Source organism: Patiria miniata, unplaced genomic scaffold (assembly GCF_015706575.1).
Source record: "Patiria miniata isolate m_02_andy unplaced genomic scaffold, ASM1570657v1 HiC_scaffold_3, whole genome shotgun sequence".
Taxonomy (NCBI): domain Eukaryota; kingdom Metazoa; phylum Echinodermata; class Asteroidea; order Valvatida; family Asterinidae; genus Patiria; species Patiria miniata.
This window is the reverse complement of record NW_024037069.1, coordinates 5,501,986-5,524,042: the sequence shown is the minus strand read 5'-3', so window position 1 is coordinate 5,524,042 and position 22,057 is coordinate 5,501,986. Positions and strand designations below refer to the sequence as shown.

At 40.5% G+C, this 22,057-nt stretch overlaps 2 protein-coding genes across 2 annotated transcripts; both read left to right on the top strand.

Annotated features, from left to right (window-relative positions):
• The first annotated feature begins 3,541 nt into the window (after window positions 1-3,541).
• On the top strand, window positions 3,542-16,466 carry LOC119737055 (Krueppel-like factor 9). Its single transcript, XM_038211127.1, has 2 exons — window positions 3,542-4,472; window positions 14,002-16,466. Exons 1-2 carry the CDS (start codon window positions 3,890-3,892, stop codon window positions 14,265-14,267), a joined length of 849 nt encoding a protein of 282 aa, XP_038067055.1. The 5' UTR covers window positions 3,542-3,889; the 3' UTR covers window positions 14,268-16,466.
• Window positions 16,467-18,138: 1,672 nt separating this feature from the next.
• Window positions 18,139-21,226, top strand: LOC119738588 (plant intracellular Ras-group-related LRR protein 1-like). Its single transcript, XM_038213495.1, has 2 exons — window positions 18,139-19,067; window positions 20,664-21,226. Exons 1-2 carry the CDS (start codon window positions 18,279-18,281, stop codon window positions 20,829-20,831), a joined length of 957 nt encoding a protein of 318 aa, XP_038069423.1. The 5' UTR covers window positions 18,139-18,278; the 3' UTR covers window positions 20,832-21,226.
• Window positions 21,227-22,057: the final 831 nt, after the last annotated feature.

Genomic DNA, 22,057 nt, shown 5'->3' with positions numbered 1-22,057 from the left:
ACGTCACCAAGGCAGAAGCTCCAGTCATAACGTTTTGCCGCGCCCTTCAGGTACGTCACTGCCTGAGAACAACCAATCAGGACTGGCTGTGGAAGATAGAATGTACCAAGACTGAAGTGGGCGGAACAGGGGTGGATAAAAGAACTACCAAAAAAGACTTTATCGTAGACTAGCGGCCAGCTTCATCTCACAAACGAAGTTTACGCATTATTAAAGTTGGTATATGACGTGCTTTTTCAAAATATGGATTTTCTTTTCCGAACGAATCGAAATTGAAAGGGAAAAAATGTCTAGCAACAAAATACAGTTTCTTGTTTGTTTTTGCAGGTCTTTATACAGTTTTAACAAGTGGTTTGAAATGGCGCGCTCCAGTTCAGAAATTGCGCACACTATTCAGAACGAATTTGAAATAAGTTGAAATTAGTTAATCGATTACTTGTCCTCGGCCGATTTTTTTTTTCGTGCAATGTCTCATTGAAAAGCTCTTAGCTAAAGTAATGCTAGTAAATCATCCATTCAGTCAACTTGAAAATCTATTTTGCAAGGTGCGACCCCTAAAAACACGTATACACCAACTTTAATTTGCATTAATCAATAACCCATAATGTAACCTACCGAATAGTGTGCGCTTATACTTGGATTAAATATCGTACTGGTACTAAACACCACGTGAGATTAGAACTTAAGAAATGTTAAGGCCTAGGTGATTAATGTCCAATGATCAGTCAGCAATCGATTTTTGGAAATAAAGAATTATACATGAAGTCGAAATCGTTCGTAATAGAAAAAGGGTTTAATGGTTTTTCAATGTGTACTCAACAATTTTAATATCGACTCAGCCGACATTTCAACACGTCTGGTATTGATCACTCTTCGTTGGATTTTGAGTGGTGTTATAATCAGGAAAGGAATAAAATTGAAAGAAAAGCAAATGATCCTCTATAAAAAAAAAAAAAAAATCCAAAGTTGTGCCGAACGACCACAACGTCTTGATTGTTTGATTGTAGTCCCCGATCTCCTAGCTTTAAACGTCTAACTCAAGTTTCAGGGTTCATGAAATTTGTGCAACTTTCTGCTCCTCTTAATTAAAAACTATTTGATATCCCTTTTTGGGTTTATTTGTTGTTGAAAAGTGCACTTCTTCAATTAATCATTTTAACATTTGCCATGCTCTTCCGGACAACTGAGGGCGCTGTTGCTGTGATGTCATTTCAAGAAGACACTGTTTTCTCTTCAAATTGTGAACCCAAACATTTGCCCATTGAAAACAGCTGAGGAAAGTTTGCTTATTGGCTTACTGCCATATACTGACACAACAACGAATCACCAAAGAAAAGAAAGTTACGACAGCAAAATATCCAATTTTGGGCAATTTTGGTGCTGAATTAAATTGTAACATTCAAGGTTCGCATGCCTAAAATGACATCACAGATTTGCTTTTGAATATGGAAATTTAAATTAGCATAAACACCAAAACGGCACCAAAATACTCTTGAAACTGCGCAAACAAAATATTAAAAATAAGGTTAAATGGGACAGGAAGGTCATTTTCAAGGATTGCATTAAAACAATAATGCATGAGCTCATTAAGTTCGTGCAGTTGATTCAATCTTGAGAATAATTCGACTCTACACGACGCCCGTATTAGTTAACATAACCAATCATTGGTTAATGTAATCATTGGTTAATATTATGTGTCCAACCAATCGCTTGGTTATATTAGACACATATTAATCACTTATTGTTAGTTATTTCAACTAGAGATTGGTTATGTAAACCAATATTTAGAGTGTAAAAACGGAAGGAACAGTCTAGGCACTTATACCAGGAAAATGTTTTCCATTCAATTGATTCAGTATATCTATCAACCAATATTTAACGTAAATTTGTTGAAAAACAATTCGTTTAATTAAAGTTGGCATATTCGTGCTTTTTCAAAATTTCGATTTTCTTTTCCGAACAAAATTTAAAGGAATATAATGTCCTGTAATAAATAAATTTGCCTGTTTGTTTTTGCATGCGGGCCTTTATACAGTTTGAAAAAGCGGTTTTAAATGGCGCGCTCCAGTTCAGAAATTGCACACAATTCATTTGCACACACAACGAATTAGGAGCGTCCCTCTCTTTCGTGCGACGTCTTCGATGATCTGATACACCGTACCCTCTGGAGACGTGTGTTCAATAGGGAACAAAAGATTGTACACGTCTCCACAGAGCAATTTCTATAGATGAATACGTTTCCACAAGGTTTCCACGAAATAGATATATGGATTTTACTCAAAAACTAGGAATTTCCGAGCTATGTTGATTGATCGCAAATGAAAGAGTTTTAGAAAAGGGATATTAAGTCCAAATTTCAGCCAAGGAAATTAATTCTGGTTAAAATAAGAGTATTTTTAAACTACACTTTCAAACTCGAAAAGTTTAGTGGCGAGAACAAAGGAATGTCTCCACAAGGATTCAAATTCCAGTAAGTATGTATTGCTAGAAAAAATATCAATTCAATTTGAAAATCTATTTTTCAAGTTGCCCGGCACCCGAAAAGCACGTATACACCAACTATAATATCAAACTTTATTTTCTCTTCAGAGTTTATAAAAAATTCTTTTATTCAATGTCAAATTCAATAATTCCAAAGAACACAAATGCAATATCTCATGAGGAAACTAACTAATTCCACAAATTGACTTGCAAAAATACAAATTTGGCCTCATTTCAATTTTTTTTTTGCCACAACTAAATTAAAGAACCCACCCGTGAAATCACAAAGAACAACAGCGCGTTGAAATCGGGTGAGCAAGTTGTTTCAGAAAAGCAATGACAAGTAGAATTCTTTTATTTGACATAAATAAATCCTCACGTTATCACAAGAGATATATTTGTACTGAGATATATATTTTTTTACAAAAAAATGACCAATATTCTTTTGTCCGTTGTAGCCTAGCATGCGTGTTCTGTCCGCCGACTGCCAAAAACTGTATAAAAACGGATATGAACAAAGATTTGCACGTACACGGAAGCGCGGTTTTCTGTCAGTGACCGACAATAAAAGAAATTGTCAACAAGAAGAAAAAAGGAACTATTTTGACCTCAGAGGTCGCGCAGTGCAGCTGAGTCAGTGAAATGAACCCGCGAAGTTTTGTAGATCGAGCAACAAAAGTAAAACGCGGGCCTCATGCGTTGTGCATGTGTTGTTGTATGAAACTGCTTCGCGAAATCACGGCTTAGTCGCAGCATAAGGCTACGTTCATGTTACTTTTATGTTTAACCCTAACGAAAATACATCAATCGTTAGCCTTGAGTGGAATGTTTTGGCATCTCCTAATCAGAAAATGGACCAATATTGCACTGGAGTCTGGCAAGTAAAGTAATGACAATCATGAAGCTGGCATCTGATCCGGAACACAAACGAAGTCACAAATTTGTAAACCTGTCAGGTCAAAGGTTAGATTAGCATATTGATCAGCGGACCAATCAAAACCGCGCTGACGATGGTTATTTACAGCACCCCGCCCCCACCACACACACACACGAGGTTAGATACGTCACACGTATACGACGTACATGCAGAAGGGTCGTTTCTTTGTGCCTTCGTAACAATAGAAACCGCGGGAGAAAACACATAGCACACACCTCCCCCCATGCATCGTCAACATAACCATTCGAGGCAGCAAACCATGAGGAAAGTCCCCTCAAATGGTCCCAGCTTTGATCACAATTTCAACGGAGATTTCACCACCGATCGGAGATAAATCCTGCTTTTTTCCTTCACTCTGTGCTACTTCGTGAGTGTATTTACGTGTCCGCGGGTTTATTTCTAACTGCGCCACACCGCCTCTACGCATTATAATTTGACAGCTGGACGAGTTGAATTGTACATGCACTCGCAATGGATACTACGACCATCCTGCCGAACCAACAGACAAGTTTCGACTACGGACAGACAGACATGGACGTCACCTCAGCTGCTGAGTGTCTCCTGGCGATTGCTAAGTCCAGGCCCCCTTGGAAATCACCGGTGATCGCCCCAACACCCTTACCGGCGGAGCTGGGCTACACCACCCCACCGTACGACGATGGTATGACGCAGGACTCTGAACTGGCCGCGCTGCCTAATCCTTTGTTCATGGTGGCACGGATCCTGGCCGACTTGGAGACGTACAAGAACAGAGATCTTGCCCCCTCCCCCATCAGTGACTGCTCCAGTTCCCTGGAGCTCAGCCAGGACCCTTTTGCCAGTATTCCCCCTCCCGGAGTGAAATCGAAAGGGGGCAAGAAACGACGGGCCAGGAAGTCAAGCACGTGCGATGACACACTCGCAACGGGACAAAGAAGCAAACGCGGGGGTAGCAAGAGGTCTGATCGCGGGCCGGACGGCCAGCCAGTCAAAAAGCACAAGTGTCACTACATCGGCTGCGACAAAATGTACGGGAAATCATCACATCTGAAGGCCCATCTAAGAACACACACAGGTAAGACCACGTGCGGGGACATTTTCTTTGTTAGGAGTTTCACAGATACGTGGTTTATGCATACGTACATGTACATGTACATGTACATGTACATGCTCACTTCACAACAATGTACGTGTACATGTACACAAACACACCACGTGCACGCATAACACCTGTGTTCAAACTATTTCGCAATGCTTCGTATTAACAAAGACCACATGTCCATATGCGATCTCTTCACTACAGAGCATGTGTATTTTCGTGTGTATTTTTTTCCCTCAATGTAGGTGTATTAGTGTCGCAAATTTCCCTATAGACGGTTGTACTTGTTGCTTTTTTGAGGTGGGGGGTGGGGAGAGGGGGACAATTAAACCGTCTAACTCTCTCGAGTCTTTCAGAACTCTCTTAATACCTCGTGTCAAAGCAACAGCTGGTATGGCTGGCCGGTTGGGGTGCTTTTTATTCTATCGACCAAAACACTCCTGCTGATGAAAGATCTTTTGAAAGTTAACAGCAAACTTGATGCTGGAATTACTGTGACACTTGTTAATCCCTCACGGCTAATCTCTTAACACTAATCCGATTAAGTCTTCAATTTGTCGAAGTATAGCGTGTTGGCTGGGGGTGGCCTAACATTTAAGCCCCTTTTGTCAAGCTAATTAGAACACGAGCTTGGAGTGTATAGTAGTGATAGTACATGATCTACAGACAAAAGTTGTAGCATCTAAATGCATGTATACATGTACATGTACTTGAATGAATACAGCTGTAGTTTTCTCAATGATGAACGAACTACATGTAAAGTCATTCCATGTAAATCACTTGCTACTTCCAAACAAACCCAAGAAAGAACAACTTCTAAATTTCTTTGAATGTGTAGGCTAATTAATCACAGTGACGTTGTTAGTTTTGACAACAGTAAATTCAGTGTAAGGTTTAAACGAAAACGCACTTCCGAGAAGGGGGCGTTAACTTTTTTAGGGCAACAGAATTTTTTTTTTTTTACATTTATTTCCCCATTCTTTTAAAATGACCAGCTAATATCGTCACCGAATAATGATTCATCTTTGCTTAATTTTGAGTAATGTTGTTCTTACATACATCGAAAAATTACGGTCGTTCTCAATTTGGCCTGTTTTTCTTTTGTGCAATTTCCCAACACCGTATTGAGGTAATGGGCGGTGCACAATTGCGGGATTCCATTGTTATTGTCTGGTTGTAAACTTTAGTGAACTGCACAGTATTATGACAGATCATGTGTACAAAGTACATGTAAACACACCGCGTCATACATTATCAACTTCCAACCTTTCACACTCATTGATATTTATAGGTATCGAACGCTCCAGAAGTCTTGTGCAATATGTTGTTTTCTTTGTATAATAGACGTCATGTATATTTTTGTACTAATCAAATATTATTCAAATAGGCACGCGCAGATGTAATATCGTTCATTCGTTGGTAGAATGAATTGAATTCAAGAACACCTGCTTATTTCATGAACAACACTGGCATCACTGGCGTGTTTAAACAACTCTTCCACTTTTGTTCTCATGTTTTGCCTTTTTACTTTTGCTGTCAAATTACATGGAGAACAAAAATTACTTTGTCGCATTAATTAATATTGAAGTACAAGCCCTCTATAGCCAGAGATATTATGTTTTTAACATACTTTTGTTAATTTGGGAAGTTTAAGACGAGCAGTTTAGCCGTAAGATTGTAAAGGAATGTTCAAGACAATTTAAAGACCCTGCCTATTATCGACCCGCTCTTACGGCAATGCAAAACATGCCCAGATATTCTAAAGAAACATTCTTTTGTCCGCTTTTAACAATCCCAGTAATATAGATTTTCGCGAGGCGTAGCTTACTAGAATATTTATACCTATAGGCCTAATCGAAATAACACACGACCTATGAAGCAAATTCCCTTCCTTTGCAATGCCCCTTGTTTTAAAGATCGATACATTTACGTAATACCTCACAATGTACCGGGGTATATTTTTACTATACTCGACCCATTAACAAAGGACAAAATTGACCCACATGGTAAACAATGCTTTGTTTGCTTTCTTCATGTACATGTACACTATACACGGCATATATTATGTTGTATAGAGGTATTGTACCGCTCGCAAAGTGGGTGTGTGCTGTTTACCGGCGAACTGGCCCAATTTCCAGCTGATGTCGCCCCGCCCTCATTGTTGTGTTTATCACATCATGTCACGTACGTGTGTAGTTGACAAAAATTATTGTAGTCGTGTCTATATAGTTGAGTGACTACGCGGTCATTGAAATAGCTTTAAAGGAAATCTGTTTAGCAGTTGAACTGGAATGAAAGGGGTAGGTTTGATTGTTTATATGTTGATCGTTGGATATATTTTCAATAAAGGACATTCTCATAAACCCATCCGTGTGAGAGTTCGAGGGTGATTGAGGATTGTTATCGCAGAAAAGAAATGTCTCGCTTTTGAGGGGGGGCAGGGGTGGTAGACCACCATGCATTCAACCCCAACTTTTCATTCAGGCCTAAACGGGCCACGCTAAGCGCAAAGACAAATGAAAAGGTTTGTTTTGTTAAAAGGATGGCACCTTTTTTGTTGTGTTTGCCTGCTATTGCTAAACGTGTTTGATGAACCGTACTCTGCAAGGGCCCCCCACGAATGGGTCATGGCTAAACACAAACAACACGCAGTAAACAAACAAACAACTATAGAAACCATGTCTTTGTACTAACGAACATGTCCCAACACGTAAAACTTGAAGACGGGTCACCCAAAGTTTGGGCTTTGTTTTCGGAGCAAATTTTATTATTTATCGTGCACTCTAAAAACTGTGTGGAGCAAATTAAACACAATCTCGCCATCACTTTGTTAACATGTTGAGAAACTAAAATTACGTGTCCAATTCCCACACATTAATATTCAATTGCTAAATACTATCCATCCTTACTATAATTTATAAACATGTTAAGTATTTAAGCATGTTCACATATTGATAGCAAGAAAGTGAAGAGAAAAGTGATTAATTGCTAAACACATTTTTTTTTGCAGTGTAGCTGACTGGTCAATGTTTAATCATTTTTACCACAAGGGGGATTTTTCTCCTCAGGTAATCTGTCGCAACCATCTAACGATATTGCGCAACTCATGCCAAAAAAAATTAGTTAAACGTGGACGTAAACGCTACACCGGAATAATTTCAACTGGTTGTGAAATAACGCGTACATGTATATATGGTCCCGATAAAAGCATGGCGAAAATCCGTAGGCGGAACAGATGTATAAGATTTGTACCCATTAGTATTTTGTGTATATAGTGACTCTTCCATTCAATGTAATTCTTCGCAAATTTAACCACGCAATTATGAAAAAAAGATTTCAAGTTGAATCCAAATTGAGTTTTGTACCGATTTAGTTTTTCATGAGTCACTTTTGACGAATGTTTTTCTGAGCAAAAGTGACGTGCTAATGATTTATTTGTTCGTGTGACAACAATTCTGTTGTGTACCCAAACACAGACCAAAGGTCAATTCTGATAAATAAAACTCAACTACAAAGGCATATAACGATAGCTACAATAAATCGTAAAATAAGCGCTGCTGATATACTAGATGATATATTATGATAGTACTTGAATAATAATAGTGCTTTACTCAAGGTCACGGAGGATCAAGAGTAATTGTCGTGGACGTATTCAAATCTGACAAGTTTTCTTAAATTTAGTTCTCCAGTTTCTTTAGTTTCTTCCTTTTCTTTGTAGTTGCCTGGAACCCAGACCCGCTGAGCACAAAAATATGCTGTTAAAATTCAGTAAATGTTTGCTTAGCCAGAGCAGTTACCAGGCAAAAACCCAATGGGATATATGCCGGACTTCCGGTTGTAACTGGTTCTCGGCTTATGCGTGCTTAGCACGTACTAAGCGCTTTTTGCTTATACACTGCAATCTTGATAAGTCAAACCTCAAGGGAACAGGTTCAAAATTTGACTTAAGAAGAGTTTTGAGTGGAACAGGGTTGTATATCATTGTTTTACTACTGAAGGGAATGGATTCTTTATCAGAGTTTTGACTTATCGAGATTTGAAAAAGATATCAGTAAGCACATTTTACATCCTGAGCCAAATTCGGCAGATGTTGCCCTGTATACGGGAACAAAGAACTGCCGGCTAAGTCGTGCTCGCTACACACCTGCTGGCTTGACCGCGACTTGCCCCCGCGCATATCGGCAGACGTTTCGTGACCTGGTCTGTATTTTAACACGCCCACCCGCTTCCAAAAATAGTCACAAAGAACTTGCACAAAGGCCGGCTGCGTTGTGGGGCTCCACACGACCCTGCCGAACACGATTGTAGGATTGTACGTAAATGTATTCATTGTGCGAACTGACCTTCACTTCAAGTTCAGTGGCACGGGTGAAGTCGGCAAGCTTCGCCCCGCCCACTAGACTTTGCCTGTAGAGCGCCCTCACCGTTAAAACGTCTTTGTTTCACCGATACGCATGCGTAGACACGTTGTCATATAATCAGTCTTGGATAGAATGCAACACCTTCAAAGAAATGACGATGTTATCAGCATGTCTGCTGTCCTATGAAATTTGGACTTAATTTTCTTTTTACTATTTGGAATCTCGTATTCCCATGATCTCGCATTATCTTATTGTGACGTTTGCCAAGACATGCGTACTGCACTGGGAGGCTGTTTTTTTCAGGGAGTGCAATGTTCTTATCACACCTGACAAGGCTGACATAGTCAAATTGGAAATATGTAAGTGATGGCGGTGCGAAACAACCCCATTTATAGGTTATGGTACCCTCTTGAAACACGCCCCTTACTCTTCGCAACGATCACGGGTCACGTGTCAGTAGGTCACATCGCACGTGCCTCAATTTGCATACAAAGAAATATCAAATCTTGCCCCAAAAAAAAGTTCTCCAAAAAATCTCACACAGTACAGGTGAACAAAGAAAGTACGGATATGCCCCATGCCCTTGTCGTGTGCCAAAATCTTAGTTGCGAGCCGGTGACCTTTCTTTTATCTCGCGGTTGTGAAAACACGATCCGGTTGGAGGCCCTCCTGAACAAAGCCCCTTTGGGTCCTTTCGCATGACATACTGCGGTTTTTCGAAAGATCAACAGCAGTCGCGTGGCATGCACCTGTCGTTAGATGGGTGATATAACAAGCGACTGATAAAAAACATTTGTGGACTATTTGGAGAGTGATAAGTAAGATTTGGTCACAGAGTTGATGGTCTTTTGTGATTGGCGCACCTTCTTTATCGAAACTTTACTGGAAAATGTTGTAGTCATAACTCTCCAAACACTGTATTAAAACCCTATCCTTGGCTTGAATTTGAAAAGCGTAAATCGCAGTCCATGTATTAATTGCGGTACGAAATGTTTTTGGGAGGGGTAGTGTGTATTGCAGTTGCGAAATAAAACCGATCCTCGTCTAATTTGATGGCAGTGCACGTAAAAGAATGAGGCAATTCTGTCTGACGCTATACGTCTCTCGCAATAGCTCTGTCGGCTTGCGTCATGATTTTAAACATAATTTCATCGTCGACATGCTGGTAACTTTTGGCTTTGTTTGCATCATCACAAGCAGAATCAATGCACAATCCAGATGAAGTCGCAGAACTCTGTATACATGCCAATGCATTGTGAGTGAATGCAACATCTTTGCTCTGAACACCGTGCGTTTAGAATGGACCGATCCAGTAAGCACCGCCCCATGGTGTACTGACCAATCACAGCCGTGATTTGTGTCCGACGTGCGTGCACAGAAGTCCGACATGCGTGCACGCGCGTATGATGCGCGCGGCCGGAAATGGAGCGTGGCATTGGAGAGGAGCACGTGGTAATTTGCCCACGTGCGCAGTGGGCGGGGCTTATTAGATCGGTCCATTGAATCCAGCCGTGTGTGTCTTCTGTTTATTTTGTGCCCGCGAAAAACAAAACATCATTTGTCTTCTAAGACGACAGCTATGGACGAATTTCAGCTGATTGGAGTTGAAACTGAGGCTCTTAGTGCTAAGCCATTGCAGGGCATCGAAGACCTTTTCTTTTTATATCATCTCAAACAATAGCCAACGTTCATGCCCTCGTTATGCGTTTTAAGTTTTGCAAAATGGAGGGGTTTGCACGATTGAGGCTATATGGCAAAATAATGTGTCCGGGTCTTATAAGGCCGGACCTTGTGTCGTTTATGCTCAGCCGTGCATAATTGAGGCATAGACTTTACTTTAAACCCTCCGCACTGCTCTAGGATGTCACTGGCTCTGCCTCAACATATTGACAGTGATTGCCGGATGAGTTTGCAGGATTGAGGCTTTATGTCATTTTTAAATGGAGGCATTTGGAGGATTTTGTATATATAGGATTGAGGTTACATCCTAGCAAAAATGCCCAGGGTGTTACGGTTACTCTTTTTGAGATGCAGTTGACAAAGTGAGTTACCCCAGTTATTTTCAGGACCACACAAAATCACAGACGAAATTGTTCGTCTATGCTGCAGCATCAAATTACCTTTATAAATTCAGAAGTTTTAGATTTCATATCTCAAAAAGGCCAATGCATATTGGTCTTCACCTCATTGTTAGTCTGTGAAAGAACCACGTGTAAACTCAATTTCCACGGGTTATCCCATTTTGACCTTGGGGCAACCTTTCAAAATGGAGCATTCCAAATTCTTAATGGGCGCGAACAGGTGCTCTGGTCGCGTGTCATGGGGACCCTACAATTGGGCCACGTTCCGCTATAGAGTCCGTTCTTTGTTACCCACTTCAACTCGCACACCTGTCGCGCGAGGCGCCACGGGGCCATTTCCCCCCATATCTCAATACAATCTTTTATTACAACAATAATTACCTTCGGAAGGTCTGTCCAAAGTACCATTTTTATTCGACCTTCTAAAAAGCTTTCATGTACAACTTTTTGTGCGGGCTTGGTCATAATTGTCGATGGTTGAATGAAGCGTGCTGAGTCCTTTTTTGGCTGTATAAAGCGGTTCGCGTGCGAGTAGTTAAAACGTATTTTTATATGCACGGCATTGTTACAATGGCGGAAAACCCCATAGGGATTTCAAATTACTGGCAGAAGTAAGGTGAATTCTTTTTAAGAGATGGAGCACTTAAAGCGAGTGTGAGGCCTTGAAAGCTTAGCCTTCAGCCAAGCGAAGATATTCGATAAAAAAAAAACAAAGAAATTTGGTAAAATGCCCCTTTAAATTCAGGACATTGTGCATTGTTAACAAAACATTGTGCCACTACGCGGATGAAACATCCCCCAGAAATACAGTTCATTTATCTCCTATATAAGGAATTGGTGAAAAAAAATTGTAAAACAAACTACACTGCAAAAGCTGTAGTGTTAAGTTAACACCATTCGGTATAGGACAACACCAGTAAAATTTGACACCAGATGGTCCTATATAGATACCAATGGTGTAAATTGAACACTGCAGTTTTTGCAGTGTAAGAGAACAAATCATCTACTTTTACATTATTAAAAACAAAAATGCACCTTAAAGGGCCCATTTCATGGACTTTTTTTCTAAATGCAATCCTTGAAATGAGCCTGTGTAGGCCTATTCCATTCTACTTTGCCATTTTAAGGGTTTATTGTTCGTTTTTTATGCTAATGAAACATTCCATATTCATGAGCAAAATTGTGATGTCATTGAAAGCGGAAACGTCAGTTTCACATATTTTAAGGGTTTTGGAGGATTTGTTTTCTGCTTTCATTGGTTCATGTTCCAGTATATACAACAATATAATAAAACAATGTGAAAGCTTTATGCGTAGATATTTTCAATAAGCAGAATTTTGGGTTAACAAAAAAACAAAAACTTAAAGTTGGTGTAGGCCTATACGTGCTTTTGGGGTGTGGCACCTTACAAATTTTCCAATAGGTTTGAGTTGAACTGATAATTTTCTAGCATTATATTAGTAAAGTGCTTTCCAATGAGGCATCGCACGAAAAAAAAAATTGGCCCACGACAATTAAGTTCAACTTGTGAATTAAGAGTGGGACGCTTCGAATTCATTGAAAATAATAATTTAAAACCAATTTTTAAAACTGTCCTGCAAATACAAACAAGCCAATTTACTTTTACAGGACATTATATTCCTTTAAATTTCGTTCGGAAAAGAAAATCGAAATTAAAAAATAAAAACAGCCTATATACCAACTTTAATCTGAAGGGTGTGTTGCTTAAGTGACATCACAGCATCAGCGCCCTCACTTGTTATGAAAAGCGTGAAACATTTCAAATTAAAAAAAGGCACTTTGCAAAGAAATTACCAGAAAGAGATGTCTCATACTCACAGCTTTAATACAGAGGAATGGCTTCATATCTCAAAAAAATGCACTGTAAAATTCATTTCATGGAACCTTTAAAAGTCCGAAGAGCGTTCCATATTTGTATTCTTATGGTCAATTAAAAAGCCTTAAAATATTCAAAAAAATTAAAAGCTAAAAGTTTCTAAAAATTGTATAACTGTATATCATCGCAAAGTCGCAACTTGCAATCCTTCTCTGTGAATAGGGATATCCTAGTATGTCGTGTATAGACGCTATCAGTATCTCCGATCTAATTGGCTCTAATAATGACTTCCTCCCTGCGGTAAATGGGCCCCGCCTGTAAAAGGGTGTAGCGCCCTTCCTGAACTAGACTTGACCTCAAGTCGGTATTAGCTTGTTATTGGACACACGATAATCACCATTGTATATTGAAGCAGCACCGTTTGGCTGATCAGACTTGAAATCAAGCCTTTTCCTGGAATGAATGCGTAACAGGAATGGGCACAGCATAACCGCTAATTGTAGAACGTAATGTAGTGACTAGTGGTTCCTTTTGGGTTTGAAACATTGTTATTACTCAATTGTTGATTTCAAGTTGTGATAAAGAGGCGTTTACTCTACTCTTTCCTCTTTTTACGGCACCACACCTTTTCTCCAACAGATCTGAACTGATGTTTTCTCTGAATTTTGTTTTTAATTTTGGCGATATAATACGAACTTGGCCTGCTGGATTTTGAAAGTTTGAGAACAATTACACTTCATAAATTGTGTTTAACAATTAAACACTTTTCTAAACACTTTCTTGCTATCAGTTTGTAAACATGTTTTAATACTTAACATGTTTAGGGTAAGCATGGATAGTGTTTATTGAACATTGATGTTAAGGAATTGAAGTTAAACACATCGTGTTTTGCTTCTAAACATGTTTACAAAGTAATCGCAAGATTGTGTTTAATTGCCAAACACAGTTTTTAGAGTGTAGGGTTTGAATCTGGCTACATGGCACTGTTAGGAAAATACAGGACATGGCTTCAGGAAAAGAAAACTCTGGTTTCAGTCAAAGATGGCTTATTATTCAATGAAATTATTTTATGTCAATCTTTTAGTCTTCTCTTTGTCGCGGTCACGTTCAAAGGTCAAAGTCAGGGTCAAAGGTCACTGTCGGGGTAGTTAGCTTAGAAACATAATGAAGATTGAAAACTCTGTCTTACGGAAATCTTTTCTTTGTTTTTCTGTCTGTGTTTGTAGGTGAGCGACCGTTCCCCTGCACGTGGCCGGACTGCAACAAGCGGTTTGCGCGTTCCGACGAGCTGGCCCGTCACTACCGCACCCACACCGGGGAGAAGCGGTTCTGCTGCCCGCTGTGCGAGAAGCGCTTCATGCGCAGCGACCACCTGATGAAGCACGCCCGGCGGCACGCCAACTTCCACCCGAGCCTGCTGAAGCGGCCCCGCAGCCTGGCCGACTCCCTCAGCGACCGGTCGGCTAATTCTAGCCCCGTCAACTCCCCTTGAACGTGTTCTGTAACTCAACCTGGGCATAGAGATAATTCCATAGCGAACATGATCACTGAATACCTCATTTTCTGGAAGAAAACAAGACTTCCTTTTTTTATGTAAAATCGTTTTATGTGCTGCACTGAGATTTTTTTGTATTCTCCAAAACAAATTCAAGTTTGTATTCAGTATATTCCAGTTGTTTGAGAAAGTAAAAGACTACCAGGCAAAACACGTGCAGTAAAGGAATATATGTAGTGTGCAGGAACCAGCTAAGGCTATGAAATAAAAATAGTGACCAATTTGGTAAGTTTTGAAATCTAGAATTCATGTTTAAGTGTGTGTGGCGTGATTTTTCTAATGTCATTGTTAAAATTCGGCATAATGGAGTTTTGAAAGTATACAGTTTTGAAGTTGTGGAGTTGATTTTAGTATTATTACTATTATGATAATTGTGTTGTTTTCACAGTGTATTCTCCCTATTAATTTATAATGTGTGTTGTGTGTTTTGAAGAGTAAGGCTGAATAGCGAAAGTGTAATCAAAAATGGACCGATCCATTAGGACCCGCCCCCATGGTGTTTTGACCAATCACAGCCGTGATTCGTGTCCAACAAAGCGCAAGTGCGTATACGACGCGCGCGTTTTTAAACATGCAGTATTGCATTGGTCTGGTTCACGTGGTGTTGCCCACGTGTGTGGGCGGGGCTTACAGGACCGCTCCATTGATAAAAAAGTTGGGTTGTTTTTCGTATTTATGAATATTGACATTTTAACTCGTAAGTTTGCTCCAGTGATACATGCAGTAATCTTGATTCCAACGTGTATATATTTAAGTCAAGAAAATGGGTTTTTATCTTAACTGTACACAAAACAGAGGACAAAATACTTTATACACCAAACTCGTTTGTTGTAATTTCACCACCCGACCAAGAACAAGAAAACCACGGTGAAGCTATACATAATAAGTGCACTTTCTAGATTTGTAAATAATGTTGTAATATTTAAACCATATATAATCTATATTTTAGAGTGGGTTAAAGTAATGCTGGTGTAGGGGTTAGTGATTTTATTAAGTATTTTGAGTTTTGATGTCGACTTCCGACAAACGACAGGCTGGTTTTCTGTCTTGTAGGAAAGTTTTAATGGAATTTTGAAAACATCGTACGTAGGCGTTTTACGCACCCCACTGCTTTATCCAAGGGCATCGGTAATGGCAGAACACTTAATGCAAAATTGTGAATGAAACGCAAAGCATTGTGGGTAGCTAACCCTCATGCTTATTCATGACGGTTTGACCTAGGTCAAAATAGTCCAATGGGAGCTCACAAACAAATTAACTGTCGGCGCCTTTGAATAAGACGTTGAGTATACCAGAGAATACGTTGTTGAAAGTTTGCTTTGAACACTTGTGTATTTTGAACGGGGATAAAGGAACAAAAATGGTTTTGAATTATGCATAATCATTATGAAAAATGAATATATGCATGCAATTAACATAAATTGGGTTCGCATGTTTTCTCAAAAGAGGAAATTTGGATCATGCAGGCTTTGCATTTTGAATATTCCAATTGTTTTAAGAACTACTACAAAATTTATTCCTATGCACAACTTGTTTTTGAATCAATATGAATTTTTTGTCTGGCCGGGCAGTTCAGCATGCCACGGTCAGAATTTGAAACAAATCGGGTATACGTTTTGGACGTTTTTCAGGAACGAAACTGGGTGTTTCTCTCGTTCTGGAACAAAATGGAGAGTGTTAAAACGGATTGATTAAAAGATTTGTTTGACTAAAAACTCTTAACTTATTTATCTCTTCCTCAGTAGTTAAATTAAATATATATTTATTAAAAGAAACAATTGTAGATAAAAGGCATTCTGTAGATAAATATTAATCCTTGATATTTGTTTATAAACCTGTATTTTTAATTATATTTTGAAAAGAAATAAGGAACGGACTATTTTTGTGAAGGAATTTTTTATTCAGGTGGCGCACACTTGAAACGGTGCCAATACGAATGTGAGAATGGGGGACTTTTGAGACGGTGGTGGCAGCATTCATGCTCAATGTGACTCAACGCAAACAATGAAAAAGTACCGGTGCGTTTGCTGCCACCACCGTCTCAAAAGTCTCCCATTGCTGGAAAAGTTGGAGGAACAACGAATGAGTATGCAAACAAGAAAATAAAAGGATAATAAATATTTAAAAAATTCGAAACTGCCTGTGCTTGTTCAGTTGGAATTTGTTCCTATTTTTATGTGTGTTGACAGCCCCGCCCCCCCCCCCACAAAAAAAATAAATTTAAAAAACTTAAACAAAATAAATACAACATATATATTTTTTATCATTGGACGTAAAAAAAACCTTGTTATTCTGTTTCAAAATTAATTGCATTGCTCGTTTTGAAACAAATCATACCTTTGATCTTTCGAATATGACGAAAACAATGTTAACCCCTCCCCCCCCCCCCCCGGCAACAAAAAAAGGCGGTACGAACAGTCAAAAATAGTCATTTAGATTCCTCTTCCTTTTAATAACTCAAAAGACACTTCCTTGGCAAGCAGGACATTTCAGATTTTTTTTGTGGGCGGGGGGGGAGGGGGGCGCACCGGGGCACTGAAAAGTTTGGGGAGGGGCACGCCCCCCGGGGCCCCTTGGCTACGCAGGGGGTAAGAATTTTATGGTAAAGATTTTTTATGAAGTACAAAGATTTGTTCCAACTTAGTCATTCAACGTTTGAGCATCATTTTCAGCAGCACGATGCGAAAGGCTTAATCGCCCTCATTATTTTCTTGTTCCGCCCCCCCCCCCCATTTTCCCATTAAAAAGGTCTTGAAGTTTGATTTTAAAACTCATTATTTTGTGAATGCTCCCACCTCACTACACAGTGCAGTGGGCCAACATATGTATACTTTCTGCAAGTTGCTGGCCGCGCCACCAAAAGCGAGTTTACTCACGGTGAATTGAAATAGCGCCACCATTAGTCTGTCACTGTCGCCGCCATTTTTAGAAATGTACAAAGCACGGCAGCGGTTAGCCCGACTGCGTCTGGCCGTACAGTACTATCGCAAGCTCTGTAGTACGGCCAGACGCCCGATGCTTCCACAGAGACTGAATTTTGTTGGCCGCCGATGTAGCGATTTTGCTACATCTTTCGATCGCGATTATCTTTTCATCCAGGACACAAATTTCCAAAGTTAAGGTTCGTAGTCGTAGAGCAACTCATACCTTTTCGAAAAAACGTTGTTTGGTCTCAATATTTTCATCCATCTGGCCACAAGACGAATTTCAGTCATCAGATTCCACAAATATCGTCCCCCATGCGATCCCCCATGCGATTTCAAAATGGCGGCCGCAATGTAATGTATGCAATATGCAGGCGCGCCCGCACAAACTCATGAATATGCATAAACAGTCTGTGACGTATGACCTCGTGTTTTGGACGTACGGCCCCGCCGCACGCACGTCCAAAAACACGAGGTCTACGTCACAGACTGTTTATGCATATTCATGAGTTTGCGCGGGCGCGCCTGCATATTGCATACATTACAGCGCGGCCGCCATTTTGAAATCGCATGGGGGATCGCATGGGGGACGATATTTGTGGAATCTGATGACTGAACTTCGTCTTGTGGCCAGATGGATGAAAATATTGAGACCAAACAACGTTTTTTTCAAAAAGGTATGAGTTGCTCTACGACTACGAACCTTAACTTTGGAAATTTGTGTCCTGGATGAAAAGATAATCGCGATCGAAAGATGTAGCAAAATCGCTACATCGGCGGCCACAAAATTCAGTCTCTGTGGAAGCATCGGGCGTCTGGCCGTACTACAGAGCTTGCGATAGTACTGTACGGCCAGACGCAGTCGGGCTAGGCAGCGGTAGAACTTCGCAAGGGAGTTTTTGTTGAAGCTGGAATCCTTTTTTTAGAAGTAAATACTGTAAAAGGTAACAGCATGTTTGCAACATTAACACAGTATTTGTCCAGTGGATAGGAAGATAGGACTACTACTGTGTTTTTTTTAAACATGTCGAAAGAGCCGCACGAATCGTTGGGACAAGTTGGACATGTTGGAAACCATGGAAACATTGTCGAAGATGTGGAGAAGGCGGTTTGCGAGGCCGTTGCTAGCCAGCAGAGGGTGTTAAATTTGAGCCACAGGGGCATATCCATACTTCCAGCAAGTGCCCAGAGGTTGACCCATGTTCGGAGACTCTTGCTGAACAACAACAACCTCATCATGCCCCCGTCGGAGCTGGTGGCATTGGAAAACCTGGAAGAGTTAATTCTGGACGAGAACAAGTTGACGCTTTTGCCGTCCGGTTTCGGCCGTCTGACCAATTTAACATATCTTAGTCTTAGCCATAATCAGTTAGGTTGCCTGCCGGCAGAAATCGGCGACCTGCGGAACTTGCAACAGCTCTGGGTCGTGGGGACGCAGTTGGTATCCCTACCGACCTCGATTGGGTTGCTGGGCGCGTTGGAGAAACTCGGAGCTCGGGATAATGTTATAACGTCCCTGCCCAACGAGTTCTGCCAACTCCGGCGATTAAGATGGTTGAGCCTAGCGAAGAACAATCTCAGGGATCTTCCCGCCCACTTTGGCCGGCTCGCGGAGCTGGCGTTCTGCGACCTGAGCGAGAACAATTTCAGCGAGGTTTCGCAATCTATTACAGAACTGCCGAAACTCTCATCGTTGATTCTTCAAGGAAATCAGATCACCGAGCTCCCCGATGATCGCCTGCTAGGTTTGTCTCGGCTTACTAAACTGGACTTGAGGACAAATCCCTTGAAAAACAGACCCAACCACTGGAAGGTAAACTAATGTTTTGTTTCTTATTCCAAACATTTATTTTAAATTGGTTGTCAAATAATGGTTTTGTTTACACAGTCTGAATTTAGGACTTTTGGTACATTTACATGATGTATAGGCCCTATGTTAGGCCCCCAAAAATAGTTCTGCTTCCGGTTTCCCTACCTACCCTATTCTGACAGCCCCTACCCCTAATTTTTTTATGGGAAAAATGAGAAGAAAAAAGAAAAAAAACAACATCAATTTCTATGTTTTACCCTTGACTACACGCAGACACCTCCATATGATTGTTCACAAAAAATTGCCCCCCCCCCCAAAAAAAACATTCCCTATCTACCTACCTACCCTTCTTTTAAATGCCATGTACATGATCATGGTAATCAGAAGCAGAACTTTTTTTTTGTTTTTTTGCCTAACGTTTTTGTGACAACTCTGAATTTGGTAGATGTATTAGACTAGACCCGTAAACGTGGCTATAAATAATTACATAGCCAGGGATAACATTGTCTGGACTTTTGACGTGTTCAAAATCCCAGTTGGAACCCAGTCGCGAAATTTAACTGTATGTTCAGTACTTACAATAAGAGCTTATCCCAGAACTTAATAATAATAATAATAATAAAGAAATTTATAAAGTGCAGACAATCGCAGAAAAATCCACCTCAAGGCGCTTAAACAAAAAATAAACATACAAACTGTGATAACTTCCAGTGCCTGGCATAGGATCTGTCAAATGTTCCAAAGAAATTCGAGGCCAAAAATTGAGCCCAACATGAACGTGTACATATATGTGTAACATTTCGAAAGTCCAGAGATGAACGGAGCGTGGCTATGTAGCTACATGGTATGGAAATTACAGGTCTAGTATTAGACCTACCTGGTTTATTTTGTTCTGTGAACTGCTAATATTGTTTATCCTATCGTTTCGGTTTGCGTTAACACCATGTGGTAATAACTACAGCTTAGAAGATGATATTAGTTCTCAAAAGAACTTATCCTGCTTATTATCAACTCTGCTAAGTAGTTTTTTGTTCTGATAAGAACAGTCCTGCTGTAAGTTCTAAGCGAACTTGGCTTTGGAGACCAAAGACAAGTTAGTTTAGAACTTACAGCAGGACTGTTCTTATCAGAACAAAAACTACTTAGCAAAGTTGATAATAAGCATGATAAGCAGGACAAGTTCTTTTCAGAACTAATATCTTCTAAGCAGTAGTTATTACCACACGGTTTTACCGCAAACCGAAACGATACCGATACCCCACCATGCAAAGCCTCAAATCTTATATTGTTTATCCTGTTCCCTTTGCATAACATGACCCAAATTTTCTAATGCTGAGGGTTAAAATAAAAGAAAGAATGTAGTATCCAGACGCCACTTCCTTGGAGAGTCCAACAAAATTGGAAATGTTTCTCGGTCCTAGATGCACGTCTTTTCAACATTTTTGTAATGACTGACCTTCATTGAGATAAAATTTGATGAAAAGAGTATCGTCAGGATGCGACATTTTTTCCAAAATATAAACCGGCATACCCAGTAAACATGATAAAGCTATTATCTCAAGAGAGAAAGATGATCAGAGACTTGTTAAATTCCTTCAGGGTCTCGATTTTATCCTGCTCGGGTCTGTACCGACGAGTACAAGCATAAATGAGGGCGGAGCCGATGCCAGCAGTGAAGAGGAGGAAGAAGATGAAACAGACGGCGACGATGAGGAAGATTCTGAGGAACAGGAGGGTGGACTTGACAATGAGTCGAAGTCAGTGTGATGCACACAGCCATCGCTAGAGGATGGGTGAGGGGGTCAGACAAGTCGACCGTTGAGACAAATCGACTCGGGACAAGTCGACTGTTGAGACAACTCGACCGTTTAGACAACTCGACCGTATGTGCGATAAATGGAAGGACAAGGCGACCGTTGAGACAAGTCGCCTCGCATGATTTTGGGCCTAGTTTTGGGGATAGTACCGGGGATTTTGACGGCGGCTGATCGCCGTTTGGGAGTTATGACACATGACTTTGTTTTGTTGCATAGAGCAGAGCTGAGCCGATATAGCGCAGCGTGATTGTCCGTGCATGCACATTGTTCGTTTTTGCCGGGCCTGTGCGCGTGGCCGTACCGTGCACGTGCCGTGCACGTTAGCTGTCTCAACGGTCGAGTTGTCCCGAGTCGAGTTGTCTTAACGGTCGACTTGTCTCAACGGTCGAGTTGTCTCAATGGTCGACTTGTCCCAAGTCGAGTTGTCTCAACGGTCGACTTGTCTGACATTCATGGGTGAGACACCTCGCCCCCCCCCCCCCCAGATCGATGTTGTCGGCAAAATCGTGCATCTATCTGCAGATGTGCCTGGATGAAGAGCTGCACCCATTGTTTGATTGTCCTATTGCTCACGGTTGTCTGCTTTAAGCCTGGTTCATACTCGGCGTGAAAGCGAACGCGAATTTGTGACGTCGTGTCAAGTATTCGCGCTGCGAATTCGTAAAGTTGAGCACATTTCAACTCGGGCGAATTTTGCAGCGAACGTGCCGTGACGTCAAATTCGCTTCGCATTCGCATTCGCGTGGAGTATGAACCGGGCTTAAAACAGCGCATGGCGCATGCTATAGAAAGATGGAATGGTGTCAAGCCCCCTCCCCCTTCCCCTTTCAAGGCCACGTGACCGAGAAAATACTCCTGTCAAACTTTTAGCACGAATGGTCCGTTGGAAATCTGTTGTCTTTTTTAAATTGAATGTTATTGGCTAAATTTTGTGCCTTTTGTCAATATTTCTGTTCTTACTTGTAAATTTATGCATGATTTGTGTTCTTGACTGTGTGCAATTGCAATGATTTGATCTGTTGTATGAATGTTTGTTCAGGGCACCAAAATAAACATTTCAAAAAATGTAGGCCTACTGAAGTTTTCAAAGTATATGTCATATTTTTCCTTATTCTTGCTCTGTGCAGTTTTGTAAAAAAAAAACCCACAAATATTGGGCCAAATTAAAAAATAACA